Source organism: Osmerus mordax, chromosome 20 (assembly GCF_038355195.1).
Source record: "Osmerus mordax isolate fOsmMor3 chromosome 20, fOsmMor3.pri, whole genome shotgun sequence".
Lineage (NCBI taxonomy): Eukaryota > Metazoa > Chordata > Actinopteri > Osmeriformes > Osmeridae > Osmerus > Osmerus mordax.
This window is the reverse complement of record NC_090069.1, coordinates 3,688,781-3,708,842: the sequence shown is the minus strand read 5'-3', so window position 1 is coordinate 3,708,842 and position 20,062 is coordinate 3,688,781. Positions and strand designations below refer to the sequence as shown.

General features: G+C 47.2%; 3 protein-coding genes across 9 annotated transcripts; 1 reads left to right on the top strand and 2 right to left on the bottom strand.

Annotated features, from left to right (window-relative positions):
• Positions 1–1,084: 1,084 nt before the first annotated feature.
• Positions 1,085–8,510, top strand: med15 (mediator complex subunit 15). Of its 3 annotated transcripts, XM_067258178.1 has the most exons (18): positions 1,085–1,208; positions 1,786–1,873; positions 2,029–2,080; positions 2,186–2,209; positions 2,337–2,501; positions 2,771–3,093; positions 3,189–3,563; positions 3,783–3,905; positions 5,032–5,139; positions 5,698–5,816; positions 5,949–6,076; positions 6,172–6,306; positions 6,406–6,469; positions 6,557–6,623; positions 6,808–6,968; positions 7,253–7,419; positions 7,812–7,910; positions 8,038–8,510. In XM_067258178.1, exons 1-18 carry the CDS (start codon positions 1,141–1,143, stop codon positions 8,172–8,174), a joined length of 2,403 nt encoding a protein of 800 aa, XP_067114279.1. In that variant the 5' UTR covers positions 1,085–1,140; the 3' UTR covers positions 8,175–8,510. The 3 variants fall into 3 exon arrangements, with proteins under 3 accessions (XP_067114279.1, XP_067114281.1, XP_067114280.1); XM_067258180.1 differs by lacking the exon at positions 3,783–3,905; XM_067258179.1 differs by lacking the exon at positions 5,032–5,139.
• An 87-nt stretch (positions 8,511–8,597) lies between these two features.
• si:ch211-222n4.2 (uncharacterized protein LOC101885505 homolog) lies at positions 8,598–11,113 on the bottom strand. The gene is made up of 7 exons (XM_067258631.1): positions 10,984–11,113; positions 10,203–10,250; positions 9,796–9,907; positions 9,304–9,502; positions 9,081–9,181; positions 8,938–8,991; positions 8,598–8,827 (listed from the first exon to the last, which is right to left on the bottom strand). The coding sequence occupies exons 1-7, from the start codon at positions 11,096–11,098 to the stop codon at positions 8,692–8,694; spliced, it is 765 nt and encodes a 254-aa protein (XP_067114732.1). The 5' UTR covers positions 11,099–11,113; the 3' UTR covers positions 8,598–8,691.
• An 817-nt stretch (positions 11,114–11,930) lies between these two features.
• On the bottom strand, positions 11,931–19,341 carry smpd4 (sphingomyelin phosphodiesterase 4). Of its 5 annotated transcripts, none has more exons than XM_067258256.1 (20): positions 19,240–19,341; positions 18,696–18,747; positions 18,518–18,604; positions 18,102–18,238; positions 17,844–17,919; positions 17,565–17,673; positions 17,407–17,459; positions 17,171–17,322; positions 16,956–17,088; positions 16,755–16,826; positions 15,366–15,497; positions 14,542–14,690; positions 14,322–14,412; positions 14,115–14,212; positions 13,785–13,948; positions 13,485–13,690; positions 13,135–13,368; positions 12,828–12,959; positions 12,599–12,727; positions 11,931–12,492 (listed from the first exon to the last, which is right to left on the bottom strand). In XM_067258256.1, exons 2-20 carry the CDS (start codon positions 18,732–18,734, stop codon positions 12,169–12,171), a joined length of 2,517 nt encoding a protein of 838 aa, XP_067114357.1. In that variant the 5' UTR covers positions 18,735–18,747; positions 19,240–19,341; the 3' UTR covers positions 11,931–12,168. The 5 variants fall into 5 exon arrangements, with proteins under 5 accessions (XP_067114357.1, XP_067114359.1, XP_067114358.1 ...); XM_067258258.1 differs by having other exon boundaries at positions 15,408–15,497; XM_067258257.1 differs by having other exon boundaries at positions 16,761–16,826.
• Positions 19,342–20,062: the final 721 nt, after the last annotated feature.

Genomic DNA, 20,062 nt, shown 5'->3' with positions numbered 1-20,062 from the left:
GTGGGATATAAACGACCATAGAATAACATATTTGTGTGTCCCTTGCTTTCTTTTGTAATTAACAAATCTTCTGTGTCCATTCATCGTCAGGCTTGCAGCTGTCACTAAGATGGTCTCATCACTGCAACACAGCCTGCATGTTAATATGTGCACCCACTGATTTTAATGGCTATACGTCTGCCAATTCCCACGTTTCCGCAAAGGCTCACTGATGCAACAAATTTGATGGAAATAATCAGAATTTCTTTTTGTTAAGAGAATGTGGATAATGTGCTGCCTAATAAAAAATAAGGCTAGAGTAGGCGGGTGCTACTGCACTTCACAAAAGCAAGATAAAATGACCTAGCCTATTTCTCCAAAGTCGTTCTGGGCCCTGGGCTTCTCATTTCAAGTTGTTTAAAAACTAAATTGTATATTTCAGACTGATCTATTATAGTGGGGATGGTGGAAATACAGTGGATCAGAGAATTAACCAAATTATATCTGACTTCCGTTAGTCTGCACACAAATCCAACACCCTCTGGTGGTTAATAAAATGATTATTTTCTTGTATTTCAATTGTAATTTCGGAAGTCTAGTATTCTGTTGCACGAGCGTAACTTTGAAACCGCAAATGTTACACACAGCCTATGCGTTATATAGGGCCTACTAGTCTAAAACTTTGTAATTGTTCTGTAATAAAATGGCACGGGTCAAATTAAAGTAAAGAAAGATGTTGCAAGATAACCTTGATTCACGTTTCTTTCTGTAGGCTAAATGAAAAACGTGATCTAACTGAACCAATCTCCTCTGTAGCTTAATGCTTTTTTCTCCATCGATCAGGTCACAGGTGGGGCGTTATAGGCCTACATTGAAACTAGTTGTTTACATGTATATGTCTTAAGTGACAGCAGAATATTCTCAATGTGGAGGGCTGAAATTAACGAATTAACATATTTTAGCTGATGGTCACAAAACTGTTAAAACGCTAATCTCAGTGACTGTACATCAAGTTAATAATGTCACTATGAATATACTTTTATTTTGAAAATCCGAAAACCAATATTGGCGCTGGCTTCACGGTACCAGTGAAGCTAGCTAGTAAGCAATGTCGTAGTAACACTTGGATAGCATACCGCTAGCATAGCGATCAATGCTGCAATGGATGTCCCAGGACCAGATAGTGACTGGAGAAGCCCTGCTTTCCGACAGAAAGTTGTGGCACAAATGTAAGAACACATTGCAATTAGCAAAATGTTAGCTACATTATTATAACTGTTAAAATAACTAACTAGCTAGCTAGCTTTTCGTTCCAACTTTCTTAGTGGCTTGCTAGCGAGTGAGCTAGCTTGAAAGGGCTATCTAGTGTTAGCCTATCAAGCTAATATTGTAGTCGACCAGCTGGTTATGTACTTCACCTAGCCTTTTGAAATGCTAGCTTTAGAATCTAGCATGTCAGCGGTTCATGTCTCAGGCCGCTAGGCTAGTTGTAAGCAACACAACTTGTGTTTAAGTACCGCAGATATCTAGATACATTTTTGAGTTTATTAAACGAGGTTAATTAATGGTATAGCTATGAGTTTATAGGTGTGCTAGCTATCTAGTACTACAAGGGGGTAAAACGGTAGCCAACGAGTTAGCAAACGTTGCGATGAATCATTTTCTGGATTCGTGTAGCTCTATGGTTTTGGGAGTGTATATATATATATATATATAAAAAGTGACGGATAACGTTAGCAATGGTTATTCTATGCAATACGGTAACGTTCACAATAAGACCCACTTATAAAACACCTCTTTCTTCAGCGATGAGGCAATGAGAAAGGCTGGAACTGCGCACACAAAGTCCAGCAATGAGATGGAGAACCATGTTTACCTAAAAGCCAAATCGAGAGTAAGTTAAAAAGCTTATAGTAATGATTTATTATGGTGTTGTGTAGTCATTATCTAAAAATAGATTAACAAGGTATCATCATATATCAACACGATATCACAACAGCATAGCCACATAACTGCTCAGTGGCGTTATTAATTTCATATCCCTGACAGGAAGAATATTTGTCTCTGGTGGCAAGGCTGATCATACACTTCAGAGACATACGTAAGTATTAGCGTTTCCATATGCATTCATTTGATTTATTTATGTCTCTTGACAGCTGCTGAATAGCTTTATAGTTTATTTCAAATGAATCTGCTTTTCTTACAGATAAAAAGGCACAGGGAGGTCCAGGTGAGTTGATGCACACTGCACATACCATTTTCAGTACATGCCCTCTAATGTTGAGTGTTTGAATACCTAATGATGAATGGTTTCAGCATGTATTTTTTTGCTATGTTTGTTATGTACTTTTTGCTAGATCCAATGAATGCCCTGACTAACCTGACTGGGCTCGGAGGGGGTCCAGCTGGCATCGGCATGGGACCTCGCCCGACTGGGGTGCCTATGAGTGGCATGGGGGCCATGGGGCAGATGCAGATGGGGCAGCATGCCATGGCAGGGGTGGCTGTCAACCCTCAAGCCAGTGAGTGTCTCTCCTTGAAGTGAACGTTTCCCCATATTTCTCAAGTTTTCCTCTCTTTTTTTTCTTCCAGTTTTCAAATCAATACATGTTTGATACTTGGCACTTAAGGCAAGGGCCACTTAATTTTTGATTGAAACGGCCTTTCAGACTATTCATTGTCGGACACCATTCAAATGCACAGTGCCGGCTGTGCCTTCCTCTTCCTGCGTTTCCAATATTCTCAGCTGGATTGAGGTGTTCCTCTGATGTCCTCCCTTGCCCTGTTGTAGGAGGCCCAGGGCAGATACAGCAGATGCAGCAGATGGCCCAACAGCAGGCCCAACAGCAACAACAGTCCATCCAGTTCCAGCAGTTCCAGGCACAGCAACAACAGTCGGCCATGCAGCAGCAGCAGCAGCAGCAGCAACAGAATAGCATGCAGCAACAGCAGCAGTCGGCCATGCAGCAGCAGACCATCCAACAGCAGTTCCAGGTGCAGCAGCAACAGCAACTGAAGCTTCAGCAGTTACAGCAGCAGCAGCAACAACATCATCAGAACCAGCAACTCCAGAACCAGCAGCAGCAGGCTCAGAACCAGCAACAACAGAACCAGGTATGGGGATGGGTAGACCACTGTAGTTTTAAGGCTTGAAAGCATGCGTCACGGTTCTGCACTACTGACACGCCAAACCCCTCTTCCCTCTTCAGATGCACCCAGCAAGGATGCAGCAACAACAGCAGATAGCTCAGCTCCAACAACTCCAACAGCAGCATGCCCAGGCCCAAGCCCAGGCCCAAGCGCAGGCTCAAGCACAAGCCCAAGCCCAGGCCCAAGCGCAGGCCCAAGCGCAGGCCCAAGCCCATTCCATCCAGCACATGGTCCAACAGCAGCAGCAGCAGCAGCAGGTTCAGGCCCAGTCCCAGCCTCAAGCGGGCCAGATGCCCCCCCACGCCCAGCAGCAGCAGCAGGGCATGGTGCCCCAGTCCCTGGCTGGCCAGCTGCCCCCCGCCCAGCATGTCCCCATCGGCACCTTGCAGCAGCAGCAGCAGCAGCAACAGCAGCTCAAGATCCAAGCTTTGCAGGTAAAGCAGAGGGGGAGCTGTGAGGAAGGCGAAAGCCTAACACCGTAACACGCTGTCACAGGCAAACTCTTCTGGAGGTTTGAATCAGACACAACCCTCGATTACGGCAGTCGGCTTCAGTCTTTTTTTTTTACACACCCCTCTGCTTGCTTGCTTCCCTTCCTGCCTTTGTGCTGTATGTGTGTGTGTGTCTATGTCTACGTGTGTGTGTGTGGCCAGGCTAGAGCAGCATTGCAGCAGCAGCAGCAGGCACAACAGGCCCAGCAGGCAGCACAGGCCCAGCAGGCAGCACAGCAGGCAGCCGCCCAGGCCCAGCTAGCTGCAGCAGGCGCACCCGGCCAGGTAAGAGGTGGGGTGTGTGGGGTGGGGGGGAAGGGGGTGCATGCATTCACTCGAGGCTGGACTAGTCGCAGTCCAGCCTCGAGTGAATGCATGCTTTCAGACCTCTTGGGAGCACGCTCTATGAAATACGTGTGCTCAAAGGGTCAGATCAGATGTGTTACTACTGTATTGTGGTTATGAAGACCTCGTGTGTATAGTCATTAGCATTGGATCATGCCAGGTTGTCGGTAACAGGGTGTGTGTTGCCTTGGTATTCCCTAACGTTTGGTGCAGACTTGCTTTTTCAGCACTTTTGCTTATTACCCCAACCAGAAGTGAGGTATACCCTGGCCTGGGTTTGAGTGTATCCTCTTCAAAACCCCCTTACCCCTGTGTTAAACTAGAAATCCCTCAGTCCACTCCCCACACCCCTTTTTACCTCACCTCCAGTTAGAACACCCCCCCCCCCCCCCCCCCCCAAAATCACTTTATCCTCTCCCCAATGGTATCTCTTAAAGAGGGCAGACCCATGTCCCATTCCCCCTCCATGGATGCATGACCACGCATTGAATGTTGCAACTGCATGCCGGCTTCGCCCTTTAATGCACAACACAGACGGCATCTCGCTCCACTCAACTGCATCTTCCAGTGCTATCGTCAGAAGGAAATGACATCATGGATCGTTGGGGGACTGCCCCAGCTGTCTCGCCAATTAACCAGCGCAATTGCGATTTGACTGAAAACGTAAAGGTTAAATTCAAACAGTCCCCCCCCCCCCCCCCATGTGCTCTTCATGCTTTTATTTTGAAAACCGTGGCAGTGACAGGCCTCAGAATCATTGTCATAGCAACCATTTTTCTTTCTGTCCTCACGACCCCCAGAGTGCTACATGTTTGGCGACGCTGCTTGCTTCCCCCCCCCCTCTCTCTCTCACTCTGGGAGAGAGGACTGTAACCACGTGGCTCAAGAGTTATTTGTGCGCGAATATAAACCAATAGAACAGGCATGCCCTCGCGAGCCTGTGTGCAGCGTGTGTCCGAGCGCCTGTGCCGTGTGTGGGCATGTGCTTCATCTCCGCTGACGCGCTGCCTTTTCTTGTTTTTCGCCTGTGACATGTCTGTTGTCCCCCTCTCCTCCTCCTCCAAAGATGATGACGCGCCCTGGGATGCAAATTCCACCTCGGTTGCCCCGCGCGGCCCCGATCCCCACCATACCCCCCAACTCTGCTGCCATGGGAGGACAGCAAATGCCACAGGTATTTACACCAGGGTAGAGTCACTCGTCTGCCCACCCCCAACCCGACCTCAGTCCTCTCCCCCCCCCCCCCCCCCCATTGGCTGCCTGCCTGTGGTGCCCATGACGTCCCCCATGGCCTCCCCCATGGCCACTCCTCCCCGCGCACCCTTGCTTTTCCCCTTTCTACCCACCCAAACTCCACTTTCTCTATGCTGTAGATGATGGCAAGGTTTTTTTTTTTTCATCCTGCAAATGGTCTAAATGGATTGAGAGAGCCTCATATTGTACCTACGCTTATTTGTATAGAAATGTTTTTTTTTTTAGGAAGCTGGCCTACTAAGTCCTGAATGGTAAGTATCTATAAGTCAATCTCTTTTTTTTTCCTCACTAGGTACTCATCTGGTTCGCGTGAAGTTATATGTCATGTTTAAACAAAATATAAATAACATTGTCTTCAGGTTGCCATGTGACCCTGCTCCTAGCAAATGGAAGACTTGGACCCACCTGTGGGATCTCCTGTGATTGGTTGGTCCGTAAATGAGCCCCTAATTCTGTTATCTCCGCCCCGCTTTCACAGGTTCCGCCCCACCAAATGATGTCATCGCCCTCCCCAGTGCAGGTGCAGACACCTCAGTCGATGCCCCCCCCTCCCCAGCCCTCACCCCAGCCCCCGACCTCCCAGCCCAACTCAGTCAGGTAAGCCCCACCAGTTCTCACAAAAATCACCCTGCGATTTCCCCTGCGAATGAACCCCAACGACCTCCCGCGGCGCGCGACCTCGGACCCGTGGGCACTCGACCCCCAACCCTTTGTGTTCCATCATTGCAGTTCTGGCCCCACCCCCTCGCCGGGGGGCTTCCAACCCAGCCCCTCCCCCCAGCCCTCTCAGAGCCCAGCCACGGCACGCACCCCCCAGAACTATGGGGTTCCCTCCCCTGGACCCCTCAACACCCCAGGTACCAAGCCCAGCACTCCTAACCGATCGACATGGACCTGGTTACTAATGACCCGTTGAACTAATGGTGGTTTGCTGCTGTTCCCTGGTGCTAAGGCAACCCCGGCTCGGTGATGAGCCCTGCGGGGGCCACGTCCCTCGAGGACCAGCAGTACATGGAGAAGCTCAAACAGCTCTCCAAGTACATCGAGCCCTTACGCAGGATGATCAACAAGATCGACAAGAATGAAGGTATTTTGTTGGCCGTTGCACCTCGGGACCGATTCGGTCTGCCGTCTGTTATCGTGTCGTCGTCACGTATCTCTCCCCTCCCCCCATGTGACCCCGCAGACAGGAAGAAGGACCTGAGTAAGATGAAGAGTCTTCTGAACATCCTGACGGACCCCAACACGAGGTAGAGCGTCCATGTTGGTCACGCGCTCGTCTTTTGGGGAGTCGTGCCCACGTCTGGACGGTACTCATGTTTCTGTTCCCTCACTAGGTGTCCTCTGAAGACTTTACAGAAGTGCGAGATAGCCCTGGAGAAACTGAAAAACGACATGGCTGTGGTAGGCATGCCCTCACGCTTTTTGGGGACATTTGGGGAAAAGTCCGTTTAGTCGTTGACCTCTTGTAATGGCAAGGGGTGTGAATGCATGATCTACTCCACCGAAGGAATCAAAGTAAAGTATTACGGAAAGTGATGAAATGGTGTGTGTCCCGTCCTCCGTCCTCCCCCCCCCCCACCCGTAGCCCACACCACCCCCTCCGCCTGTGCCCTGCACCAAGCAACAGTACCTGTGCCAGCCCCTGCTGGATGCCGTCATGGCTAACATCCGCTCGCCTGTCTTCAACCATTCCCTGTACCGCACCTTCGCCCCCGCCATGACCGCCATCCACGGACCGCCCATTACGTAAGCGCTGCCAGAGCATTCCCCCCTTACAAACACACCGCACGCTTGACTTGTTTCCTAGGTATGGAAATGAAAAACACATGACTAACAATATACCGTCGTTAATGTCTAATAGATGCACACGGCATATGTGAGACCGTGTAAAAGGTCCCCCCCTGTGAATACTTCCTGGCTACTATGGAATAATGTGTACACAGTACCGTCCTAAATATGACTGCACAAAACTACAGCCCCCTGCCACAATGTGCTTCCGATCCTCATCTGTACCCGCTTCCTGTCCACAGCGGGCCTATTATCGCGGCCCGGAAGAGGAAACACGAAGAGGACGACCGCCAGACCATCCCCAACATCCTGCAAGGGGAAGTGGCTCGCCTCAACTCCAAGTTCCTCGTCAACCTCGACCCCTCGTTCTGCAGCAACAACGGCACCGTGCACCTCATCTGCAAACTAGGTGAGCCCACGGCTGAGCGGTTAGGGAATCGGGCTATTAATCAGAAGGTTGCCGGTTCGATTCCCGGCCGTTAAAAATGACGGTGTCCTTGGGCAAGGCGCTTCACCCTACTTGCCTCGGGGGGGGGGGAATGTCCCTGTACTTACTGTAAGTCGCCCTGGATAAGAGCGTCTGCTAAATGACGAAATGTAATGTCAACGTAAGACACAGCAGAGGAAAAGCTTGTTCCGATCGTAGAGCTCCGTGATGCAAAGATGCAGCCTTGTTTCAGACTCCGAGCTACTTTAAACAGTTTGACCTTTTCTTATGAACCCAGTTGAGATCCCTGTGTCAGCAAACAGCCTCCAGACACACGAGTCCCACCACTGACTGGTTGTGCTCTCCCTGTGTAGACGACAAGAACCTTCCCAGTGTGCCACCCCTCCAGCTCAGCATCCCGGCAGACTACCCCGACCAGAGTCCTCAGTGGGCCGATGACGGACAGCAGTATGGTAAGTCCCTGGCACTCCCCGAACCCCCTCGTAAACATGGTTTCTTGTCCCTTTTTAAAACGACCCAAACTTTTAAAAGACCCAAGCAGCGTGCTAGGTTGATTCATTTCTCGTGTGGGCTTTCCAGGGGCAAACTCTTTCCTTCAGAACGTCCACAAGTACATGACGTCCAAGTTGCTGCAGCTTCCGGACAAGCACTCGGTGACGGCGCTGCTGAATACCTGGGCACAGAGCGTGAGACAGGCCTGTCTGTCTGCGGCTTAGAGGCTCAACACATACCCCCCCCCCCCCCCAGACTTTTTTCTTGATGCCCTACCTTTACTGAACTGAACTGTATAAACTGGACATAGGAGTGGAATTTGTCCGCACTCCAGGAGCATTGGACCTTCTCTACCACAAGAGGGCGCTGTTGCAACATGAATTGATACGGATACTGAATTCGGTGTTCATGAATGGGATAAACTGTTTGGATTTGGGAGGAAAGGAAAATGTGTAACGCATAACTCAACACTTTTGCTGTGTAAAGCTTTGAAGTGTTTGTGTATATATATATAATCTTAAAGGAATTTGTCTTTTGTTATGAATAAATAATTTTCTGTTTACCTGTCCCTTTATGAAATCGTGACGGTAAAAACGGCATTTCTATGAATTTGTGATGTTGGTAGACAGAAATACTTTATTGTCACGGTGTGGTAGCTCACATCTAGCTGGTTGTGGTTTTAAATGGCTGTGAAAGAGTTATCTTGGGCAATGGTTCTTCAGTCCTGCAGTGCGTTCCTTTTTAGTGCAGTGTGTTCCTCAAGCGGCTTCTTTGGACAGCCTGAGCCCTCTTCTGCCTCTCAGCGATGCTGGAGTTCAGGCTTTGTTTGAGGGCTGGAAGGATCACTCTCTCTGCCACCCGGACCTGGGAACTAGACCTTCAAAGGGAAATCAAGAACAACCGCTTAAAAAACAAACTCAAAAACAAAAAAACCTGGTGATTTCTGTTCATGAAGTGAGAGATAGCACGTAGCAGGATTTCACCTACGTTTTCTTGGGCTGTGGTTGAAGAGCTAGCTGAGGAAACTTCTCTGTTTCGGCTCTTAATAGGAGACAAAACATGACATCCAAATAAATGTCTAAATCACTCCCATCAGTTGTGTCTGAAGGCAGAGATTGTGCTGTTCATACCTTGTGCCATCAGCGAGGTAGGACTTGGTCAGTATGTAGTTCTCAGGAGTGATTTTCTTGTTGAATACGATGTCTCTGAGAACAGCCTTTACGCGTATGATCTAGAAGGCAAAACCACGCCGTCGCTGGACCCATGTATGACATATCCGCCCACGGAAACGGCTCGGAAAAAATAGCCGCTCCGCACAGTCCGTGCATGCACGTGTCGGCGTAGTGTACCTACCTCCTGAGACTGCACACTGTTGGCATTGTACAGCTGACGTATGATGATCTCGCACTCCTGCAGGGTGGGGGCACGGGGGGGGTGTGCGGGGCTGCTGTGGATGCGGAGGGGCTGCAGGGAAGTGATGAGGCCCCCCCTCAACTCCGGCTTGTATTCCTGCCTGGGGGGTCCTTGGGTCTCACCGCAATCGCCAAGGCTGCTCCAGGGGGGCAGGAAAGACAACATGCTTTCTATACTAACTGTAAGGGTCCTAACTGTAGAATTCCCAGCTAAATCTGGAGAGACTTTTCATTTAGGAAACTCCCTGAGAATCCCCTTGTTAACCCAAAAAAGAATCAGAGTTGTAACTAATCGATGGTAAATAAATGTAAGGTCCATTCTATATCCGTCGACTGAATTTGGACATAATGACATTGCTACTAGAGGTTTAATGAGGCAGAATACTGATAGGCGTCAGTCGGTCGGTGTCTCTCTGCAGGGGGTGGTGGGTACCTGTGACATGGGTCCTGTGAGGGCCGTGTGTCTTGCAGAGCCTGCTCCTGGTAGAACCCTTTATAGGCCTCACTGCCCTGTGTTGGTGGCCTTGTGGCCCGACGACTGGTTCCTAAGGATAACACTGTATGATGTGTGTGTGGATAAATCTACTTTCATCGCTTATCTACTTTTATAGCAAACTGGTCTGTGTTGAAAGAAAGGCATAATACAATGTCGTTTAGTTTGACTGACTACAATATGTCAGTCAGGCCCAAGAGGAAATCTGATTAACTTGATTTTAGATCAGACAAATTAAACTAAACAAATAGCAAATATTACATCAGCAAATCCCATGTAGACATAAGTGTCCTAACCATGCTGTAACTAAAGCCCAAATAGTAGAAAGAGAAAAAGACACTGCCTACCTTTTCGGCACGACTTTGGCGTCTCCATGATCATCTTATACTGCAAATCTGTAAAGAAGCGTAAGTAACGTCATGTCCGAGCCTACACATTTCACGCAACACATCTCACGTGACCTCTGGTAATCTCTTCGAGAGTCTCGACGCGGGGATGCCTCACTGCTCTCACTGAGTGAAGATAGACAAGCAGGTTCTCTTTATCTGGATTGAAAAATCTCTTGGCTGGTGGTTGAATACTGAGGTGACATGGAGAAGCTTGTTGTCTGTCCTGTAAAGTGATACAGCACCCCCTTACCCCCAACAGTGAAACAGTCACCATCCATTCATTTTCCTCATTCAATAACCCAGTGTTGCCACGCAACCACTATATAGAGTATCACACAGTCAGCATTGTCTCATCCTCAGAAAGATTGTATGAAAAATGTTTTTAAAAAAATAGACATTTATGTGAACTACAACTACTGATTCCGTTTGAATCCGTATTTCAACCATGTATGGCCCCCACCCTATCTTGCTATGCACTCACTGCAGCAGGAGTTGCATGATTTTTATGCAACTGGCCCCAGATCAGTGATGTATCAACGATCGTTGTATCACAACACAGGAACAAGTTATAAAAAAAATTAGATTATGGGATTCAATCATGTAAATCAAAATATGCAAAGTTAAAGAACAACATAACTTTTTAATTTGTAATGAATAATTAACTTTTTTGCTACCAAGCTGTTATGAAATTCGGGAATACATTTCTAGCAGTTGGTCGTCAGATCCAGCTTGACCCCACCTTTATTTTCCCGTCTCAGGTCGTCTATTTCTCCATGGAGTTTCTGAAGCGTGTCCTTGTGTTGCAGCTGCAGGAACTGAATATTTCTCTGGAGCGACAAAACGCGGGTATCCATGTCGCTGTGAGTTGAAACCTCTACCCCTCGTTCCGATGAGGGTGGGTCGATCAGCGAGTGCAAATGTTTGACCGGTGAAGGTCGGGGAACGAAAGTCTTGTCAAGGCATCCTACTCGGGTCCAGTGAGGCAAATTTCGTAAAGGTGGAAGACTGTTGCTTGACATTGCTACTAGTGTTATCGTTAGAACTGGACTAGAGAATCAAGGAAATTTTAACATCGACTTGGAACTGGCTACAGTAGCCTAACTGCTAGCCAATAAAGTTAGTTAGTCTAGTTAGAGCTACTGCGCGCAACTCTGAACAGACATCTCACCACTCAGTTTCGCTTGGTTCACCTCCGAATCCACAGTAATGATTAAAAAAATCTAAACTAGTTTTAAGTAGCTAATTTAGCTGTCTGATATGACACTGACAGCAGTAGTTGGTTAGCTATGTTGTTGGCTAAATGGACATGCGCAAAACACATAGCTACAACGTTGCCAAGGCAACATGTTTTCGCAGACGACTGCATTTTAAAGTTCAATACAGTAATCAGGCAATTTTAAATCATAATCCCTCTGCTCATGACACCACAATCCCTTTCGTAAACCATGGATCACTGTATTTTACAGTATATTCCCCTATCCTGAAACACAACGGCGTTTATCGAACCGCTGGCTTCAGTGCAGTGGAATGCCGAAATCGTTTCTCCTGAGTGCTGCTTTATCTCATACAGTACTAGAACAACACATACATCGTCATAAAGTGTCCCGACAGTAATAGCACTAGGCAGTTTATTTACTTGGTTTCAATGTGGGATTAACAAAATGCGACACATGTTGGACTAGGAAATTACAACGGTTCATTTGATATTTTATTAAGAATTTTGCAATCCTTCGGTAAAATGGAAACAACTGAAGAAATTCCTTCAACGGCCTAAAAATGCAATTTTTTTTTTCATCCGAAAGTCAATTCAATAATAGTATTTACAAGGATAAAATTGCAAAAATATTTCGCAAAAACACCCTGCAAAGCACAGAGGCAAAAAAGAAAGAAAGAACAAGCTGCCAGTTCAGTGAGTGACCTGCTACTAGTGGGATTTCAGTTTATCTCCCAAGAGGGTCAGGAGAACTCCATAGAGAACCCCCCCAGTGAGGATGAGCAAGGTGCAGGACAGGGGTCCAACAGAGAGCAGCGCCCCCATCACGTACAGCATTACTAGCAGCAGCAGGGTCCTGTAGCTGGCTAGCGTGCGGATGCTTAGCCGCGGCTGGGGGTTCCTCTCCAATGTCCGCCGTGTCACCGGGCTTTTCCTCCTACCGCTTGCTCCGGCGACAGGGCCGGCCAGGTAGTGGCGTCCTAGCCGACCCAGGAAGTCCGGGCGCGAGCAGAGAGCTTCCATGCGATTCCCAAACTAGAGAGATCAAATGAAGCTCGGATCACATACTGGGCCTTACTGGTCGCCATCGGTGTCAGATTGTAATGTGTATTTCTGTCCTTTCTCCAACCACATGACTTACCCTGTCATTCACCAGCGAGGAGATCCTGAAGAGCAACCGCACCAGCACAGCGTTCTCGTAGCTTCTGATAGGCTGAAGCTCTGGGTCTCCCTGGTACTCGATCTCAAATCTACGGAGTCCATTGATGATCTGCACCAAAGAAAATAATTTCATAACAATCCATTTCCAACAACCGTGAACTTGAGGCAAGGAGCATATCATGGAGACATAAATGCATCGTCGTTTTGACCTGCATGCGGCCCAGGTCTGTGAGGATGAGTCCATTCTCTCCCTGGATGCAGTCTGGCAGCTGTCTGGAGTTTATGTCGTCCTGCCCTGATCCAAGGTTAGCCATTAGCTGAGACAGCTGTCCAGGGTTTAACTAGATCATGGGGTACAGCAAAACAGACATTTAAATGTTGTGTCCCTTCTGGAACTGGTATGTGACAACAGCTGCAGTCTCAATCCCAACAAAACAGCATTAGACCAGAGATTTAACCGAGCCCACTACTTGGATCAAGATGGTATTCACACAAATTCACGGAGAGCAAACTGACCCTGAAGATCTGACAGAGGTTCTCCAGCGCTCTGTCCAAGAACTCGTGAGTCTTCTTGAAACACTCGCCAGTCTCGTCCCCCCCCTCTGAACCCGAGAAGGTGTTGTTGAGGTCGGAGGAGCCCATCCCAAACCACGACATGAACGAGTTGTTGGACGCCACCTCGGCAGAGTGGTCAGATATCCGCTTGGCGGTCTGCCTGGCCTGGGCGATGATCTGGATCAGCTTCAGAACCTACACCAAGATGAAGGCAGATTGTTATTATATATATATATTTTTTTTTTTTTTCAAGGAACAAAACTGGTGACCACCACTTTGATCAGAATGGATCAAACTCCAATCCCACTCACAGCTCCCCTAAGCTCAGTGCCAAACATCTGTTTGTACTGGCAGTCCTGGCCCTCAAGGCCGTACACGTGGCTCTTCACCCGGAACACGGCGTCCGTCCCCGCGGGCTGCCGAGCGGACAGGAAGCTGCCGCCATGGCCTGGCGTGAGGAAGACCCGATGCTGCCGATGGTGGAGGACGTGCTCGGGCTCCAGGAACAACTGCTCTCCTGGAGAGACGATTCAAGGGGGAGGGAGGGAATCGAAAAGGTTTTTCCCTTTTCAAATGTATTTTATCGGCCCATGTTTGTGGCGGGTCCTGACCTTTCTGGATCATCTCTGTTAGGTTTGGCTGTGCAAACACTTTGGCCACCCTGAAGACCATCAGAGCATTTTTCACGTTGACCAAGTCTGTGCGGATGACTCTGTTGAGGAAGCCCTGAAAGAGCTTTGTGTACATGAGTAGGTTCTCTTGCACAAACGAGGCCCTGGGAGAGAGCGAGACATGAAATGATTAAGCTGTGGAAAGTAAACGGAGCGATAAATGACATTTCATAACTTGCATGCATTTTTCCCCAAAAAATATTAAATAGTTTGAAAAACACAATCACGGTTTTTCCAACACCGTTTGCCTCACATATTCTGACAACTAACCATTTGTCAGGAACGCTTCTGTTTTGGTCAGTCAGAGGATTGGTTTTCTCTCCTGTATACCTCCACGGTTGGATGTAGCTAAGCCACGTCTCCAACACCTACGACCAAGTACAGAGGTTTGAGGCACGCTCTACATCCGGGTAGCATCCGGTTACGTTTCACGGGAAACGGACAAACGAAGGTTGACGTCAAACCCATCAAACTCACCGCTCTAAAGGAGGCGTCCAGAGGCCAGTGGCCGAAGCAGTGTTGCAGAAACACGTAGAGCTTCTGCTGGACGAAACGTTGAACCACCACCCTGCCGGGAGAAACGCAAGCCAAAGCCATGGTGAAGACACCCAAAACAACAAGGCTCGGATCTCCCCCCTTTTTTTCCCCTCAGAAACTTGAGAACCGAATGGGTCCGGCCGGGGCGGGGGCGTCTGACCTCTTGAACTCCTCCAGGGGACTGGCGTGAGAGTGGGCCGAGGGGGAGGAGGAGACCTGCTCGGGCTTCAGGCTGCTGGAGAAGGCGTGCAGGTGCTTGACCAGGAGACGCACCACCAGCACGTGCTCCTCTGTGGGACTGAAGGGCTCCTGAAAGAGCGGGCGGTTACACAGGGTTCCCCACGACCGCACGCAGCCAACCGTGTTTCCCCCAGCTGACCCCCCCCCCCCCGCCCCGCTTCAAGCCACAGCTGTTAATATCGCGGCATCTCCTAATGCTGCACGGAATAGCATTCAACCCATCTCGCTACTGCCGCCATACAAATTATCTCTATGTACACATCGCAAAAAAACAAACCCAAACTGAAATGCAACAAAAAATATATATATATTAAAAGGGCGGATAAGTAACATGTTCTGTAAAGCGTAGTAGTGTTTGCTCTTCATAGAGAAATGTGAGATGAGACAGACGAAAAACACAAACTCAACCACACTGCGCAACGACGCCGTCGGACATTAAAAAGCATGCGTTAAAAAGGAAAAGACGCACACAGATGAATCAACTCAACACTTCAAAATACACAAACTGCACTCGAGGGTTAACGTCCCATTCAATGATACTTCTCTACAGGCTGAAGCCTAAACTGGAATACCCTATGCCAACTTCAGGTTGTATGGAAACTTCGTCGGTTTAGGCCCAGGACGAAAATCCAAGTATATTTCTCTATGCGTCGCTAATTGAGATCACGTTTCAGAGAAGTACCGTTGACCTTTCTGCCATTCCAATGCAGCCTTAACCCATGACTCTGGGTGGCCTAGTTTTACCTCCAGCAGGCCCCTGGGGGCTGAACGTAAAGGTAAATGTACTTGGTAGGTGTGGAGGGTCCCAGAGCCTGGAGGGGCGAGGGGTTGGCACGGCATGCTGGACATACTGAGGCGATACTGGAGCAGCGCCAGCTGTACGACCCGTCACACCCGGGGGAGGGGGAGGAGGGAAGGGGTGAGGGGGGGAGGGGACAACAACACAGTAGGAACAGGAGAGAAAGGGAGGAAAGAGAAGGACAGCAGGAAGGAGATGAACATGACAATAAAGGAGGGGGAAAGGATAGAGTGCATTCACAAAAAGGAGAATTTTGTATAAAAAAAAAAGAATATGGAAGAACACAGAAAGGGGGGGGAGAAAAAAAATCGAGAAGATATTGACCACGGGTACACTACGCCATGATAGCTGAGGGCGATGCAGTAGCCCTTTCCACACCCAAGACAGGAGGGATTACGAGGTTAATATCCTCTAACTGACACGATACACATGGGTTACACGTGACATGAGTTAATGGGGTTGTTAAGGCTTAGGTGGGGGAAAAGTCTACGTGTTGGGACTTTTGGAGGGTTGTTTTGGGGGGAATTTCTTTGGGTCGAGAAAGGAGATACTGCATCTCATAATCTGCTTTAATCACAACACAAATGAGTATGTCATATTTACTAGCCAGTGTTCTAGAAATTAAAAAAATATGGGATGCAAAAGGTTTTTGCTATAGATTGAGCCTATGATATTTAAAAGCTTTCCCTTAGGATTTAGGCTTCTTGGAAGCCAAGCAGCCCAACACATCAAACAGCCAAACAGACAGAGAATATACCGGAATAATGGATGGAGCCACAAAGAGATAGCATGCTCAAGTCATGAGAAGAAGCAAATGCACTACTACCAGAAATACATGCCAAATCATCAATGCAGTCTTTACACTGATGCAATTAAGTAAATATTGTCAAAAGATAAAAAATTATCTTGATTACATTATATTTTATGCCTTAAGACTATTCTGTAGCTTTATTCAGGACTACTAACATCCAGCACTACCAAAGCAACTCATGCCCAGTGCAAAGTTGATACAAAAAAGATGGAATCTCCTTAGAAGCAGCATAATGCCATTTATACCCTCTCCCACCTTGCTTGTGTAAGGGTGTTGCTTAACTTGATGCAGGAGTGCAGCCTATAGCTTGTGTCTAACATTCTCTGCAGGGATGTGAATGGAGGTAGGCACATTCAACTTGAAATCCTGCAAGGGCCCTAGTGCAGACACGGGAGAGGAAAGGGACTGGTGGAGGGCATGGTGGGCTTGTGGTCAACAATCAGCCGTGTGCAGCGCAGGGAAGGTGTGTGAGGGGGGGGGGGGGGGGGGGGGTGAATGACAGGCCCACATGTCAGGCTCTTACCTTCACCTGGGGGGACTGGAGCTTCTGATACATCTCCAGGGAGTAATGATGCAGCCAGATCTCTACAAACACCTAGGATCACAATCAATATATACTTCCATACGGTTCACTGCAGACCTTCCAAACATTAGATCTTAGAACTTTCTCTTCCCCCCCCCACCCCCCCCCATTCAGTGCTAACTTAGTTTGAAGGTGCCTCACCTGTAATAGAGTCTCTGACCTCCAGATCTCCTGGGCAGCGGGGTCAGCGTTGACGCAGGGTTGATGGGATATATGGCGTTTTAGGAGGCTGGTGCTGTGGATGCCGTACCCCGCAAAAGGCACAGAGGGTGACCTTGGAAGAATACAAAAACAAGTGAGATGTAGGACGGGGGATTCCTTTTTGATCTCGTTTATAAATCATTGCGATTTTTTACCTGGGTGCAGGTGCAGAAACAGAGCCCCTGGAGTCAGAGAAAGGAGAGGGCGGCACGTTGCCCTCAGTGGGAAGGAAGTATTTGAGGTAAGAGTCCACCAGCACGAAGTAGGCATTGTCTGAAGCGCTCACGAGTTGGCCTGGAGGGTAGTTCTAAGAGAAAAACATTACTTACATTACTGTGAAATCATTTCGACAATATACGGTATCGTTCCTCTGTTGAAGGTGTACGTTTACCTTTGGTGTTATAAGACTTGAGGCCAAGTTGAACATGTAAAATTCAAAAGGATCTGCACAAGGTTAAGGAACACTACTTTCAGTCGTTAAAACACCCAGTTGATTCATCTGCTTTATAAGGTGATTATCTAATTTGTGAGTGAAAGCACAAAGGATACTGAGAGCCAGGCTGAGAGACAGCAGACCAGACAGAGGGAACTGCAGCTTGTTGTGAAAAAGCGGGCAATCTGGGAGGACACCTTCATGTATAGATGCCCTTACAGGACCCTAAAACCGAATCAAAAGAGATTCTAGAGTTTATCAATTGTCTGCAGTTTCTGTAATGAAGTACTGCAGTCACCATAGAACAGGCCTTAACATTTTGAACAGTCCAACCAGTTTAAACGTATAACAAATAGAAAAATGATATGACAAAATTCAAAAGAGAGGGTACCAACCGGTAGATAGCTGACAGGAATTTCATACTTGTAATCTTCTGCTTGGAGTTTGTATACTAGTTTCATCATTGGCCCACTGAAATTGATAAGAGAAAAAAAGTAAAGAGTTCAATGTCTTAGCCTTACAGATGGTTTCAATATGGAGTGGTGCACTCCACAATATACACATTTATGTATATTTGACCAGATATAACTATAACAATCAGCTAAATACACGACTCCAACATTAAGAGACCAATCATAACAGTATAGTTCAACCTGGGATCCAGGAAGTCCATTGCAATGTTGTATTCATTGCTGCGTGCTTGCAGGAATCGCAGGTTCCAGCCCACGATCACGCCGTCTAGACTGCCAAACACGGTCTCCACCAGCCATGGGAATATCAGGTGCAATTCCTAAAGAGCCGTATCACAACAGCTTGTCCTCAGCATCATGTAAACCGTTTTTAGAATATAAAACCCTTAAGGTGGGTAAAACAGACACACTCAATTTGGTTCAAACAGTGAGCTGATGACATGCTGAGTGACAAAAAAAGTGTCAGTGAGCTTTGTGTTGAAACTACAAATGTTACATTTCTGACACCTCCACCAATCACAATAGGCAGCTGTTTTGTCACATTTCCAAAAGGTGCGAGCACACACACTTTTCACACTGAAAGATGGTGGAGAGGTTACCTTTGCAGGGTACTCATCAATCACTTTCACCAATTCTTGGCAACGCTGAAGGAGAGGCTTGGTTGTTGAGTCAACTTTCAGGTTTGCCTGAAAAGAGTTTAAATATAATATACTTCATAACTTTATTTTGTCAACAGAAAGAGCTGATATTTTACCAATAACAGTTAGCATTACTTACCAGTAAAAAACTGGGTTGTTGCAAGACTGGCGCAGCCATAGCAGCCTCTAGTCTGTAAAGGCGGGTTACAACATGTCATTTACATTTACTTGGCACTTAACTAACCACCAAAACAAACAAAACAAAACTTAAAGCTAAGCTACATCAAAATAGGTAATTACATTGACGTTATCTAGCAAGATAGGTTGACTTAGCTTAGCTAGCCTAATTCAAAAAGTTTAATTGGTGTCAAGTACAGTGTTAGGGTTCTAGGGCGGCCTCGTCAGGTAGTTAGTTAACTAACTTTGAATATTAATCTGGTCACGCTGTATGAGCAGGTTGAAGACTATCACGATGGTGTTTATAGATAAATACCATGCTACTGTAGCTAAACTAGGTTGTGTTAACTGTGTCTGTGACAGCTAGGCTAGCTAGAGAGCTACGTTAGCTAGCTAGCAAGCTTGCTAGAGAGTCTACAGACAGGGCGCCGAAGCGTGCTTGCTTGCTACGATATAGTTGATCTTATTACAATGCAATATTGGAAAGACGAAAACATGCATATTACCTATAACTTAAAGGCTTTAAGTTCCCTAAATTGTCCGAATTTCCACGTCAGGTATCGATGTGCCTCGTTTCTGTTAGGCATCAGAGCGACACCATAGCTAAACTGATGTCATTTCCGATAAAGCATGAGACCGCTGTGTTCTTGAACGGTCCAGTAGCGTACCCGTGTGTTTATTGGCGCCAGTAAATAACAGAAAAACTCACATTTGTCTGTAGATGGCAGTGGTACACACACTAGTTTTACTTTTATGAGCACTAACCATTCTGTTTGTGCTGGGTAAAAGTTACAGTTTATAGTATATATTTTCTTCTCTGAGATAATAATTTAATTCTGTGTAAAGTAATTTTGTTCAGACAAAATTGCATTATGAAAAAACATATTTGGTAGGCTACTTGAAGGTGGTTGGAAGTGAGAACGTCATAAATATTTTAACCAGTCCCAGGCCACCTGAGTACAGAGCGTCACTAGAAGTTGTCAATTAGCATCTCTTTTGCTTAAGTGTGTGCTGCTATGTTGACAATGTCATGCGCATGGGCAATAAGGGGCCTTTGCTGCAGGTGTGGAAAACTTTTTGTGTTGAAGGCAAGGCCACCATGAGCCATAAGAGCGACTGATCGTTGATGGAAACGATGCAGGTATTTAATTAATGTACGTTTAAACGGAACATGCAAAAAACACAAGTTTTACGGTGCCAAACTTGTTGTCGACTATTTGGGAATGTAACACACTGTTAAGGTGAGTGTCAGCACTCGATAAAAAACCGACCACTTAAATTTATTTTCAGACTGTTTAACTGTTTATCATGGTTGATGTTTTATACATC

What these genes read in the sequence shown, in the direction of transcription:
- smpd4 (XM_067258256.1), bottom strand. Translation starts at nt 18,734, where the DNA reads ATGGCTGCGCCAGTCTTGCAACAACCCAGTTTTTTACTG. An exon ending in TGGACGCCTCCTTTAGAGCG is followed by an intron (nt 14,213 to 14,321) that starts GTGAGTTTGATG and finishes ACTTGGTCGTAG; the next exon opens with GTGTTGGAGACGTGGCTTAG. An exon ending in CCTCGCTGGTGAATGACAGG is followed by an intron (nt 12,493 to 12,598) that starts GTAAGTCATGTG and finishes TGATCTCTCTAG; the next exon opens with TTTGGGAATCGCATGGAAGC.
- med15 (XM_067258178.1), top strand. Translation starts at nt 1,141, where the DNA reads ATGGATGTCCCAGGACCAGATAGTGACTGGAGAAGCCCTGCTTTCCGA. An exon ending in CAAGATCGACAAGAATGAAG is followed by an intron (nt 6,307 to 6,405) that starts GTATTTTGTTGG and finishes GTGACCCCGCAG; the next exon opens with ACAGGAAGAAGGACCTGAGT. An exon ending in CGATGACGGACAGCAGTATG is followed by an intron (nt 7,911 to 8,037) that starts GTAAGTCCCTGG and finishes TGGGCTTTCCAG; the next exon opens with GGGCAAACTCTTTCCTTCAG.
- si:ch211-222n4.2 (XM_067258631.1), bottom strand. Translation starts at nt 11,098, where the DNA reads ATGGATACCCGCGTTTTGTCGCTCCAGAGAAATATTCAGTTCCTGCAG. An exon ending in CCTGAGACGGGAAAATAAAG is followed by an intron (nt 10,251 to 10,983) that starts GTGGGGTCAAGC and finishes GCTTCTTTACAG; the next exon opens with ATTTGCAGTATAAGATGATC. An exon ending in TCACAGGACCCATGTCACAG is followed by an intron (nt 9,503 to 9,795) that starts GTACCCACCACC and finishes GCCCCCCTGGAG; the next exon opens with CAGCCTTGGCGATTGCGGTG.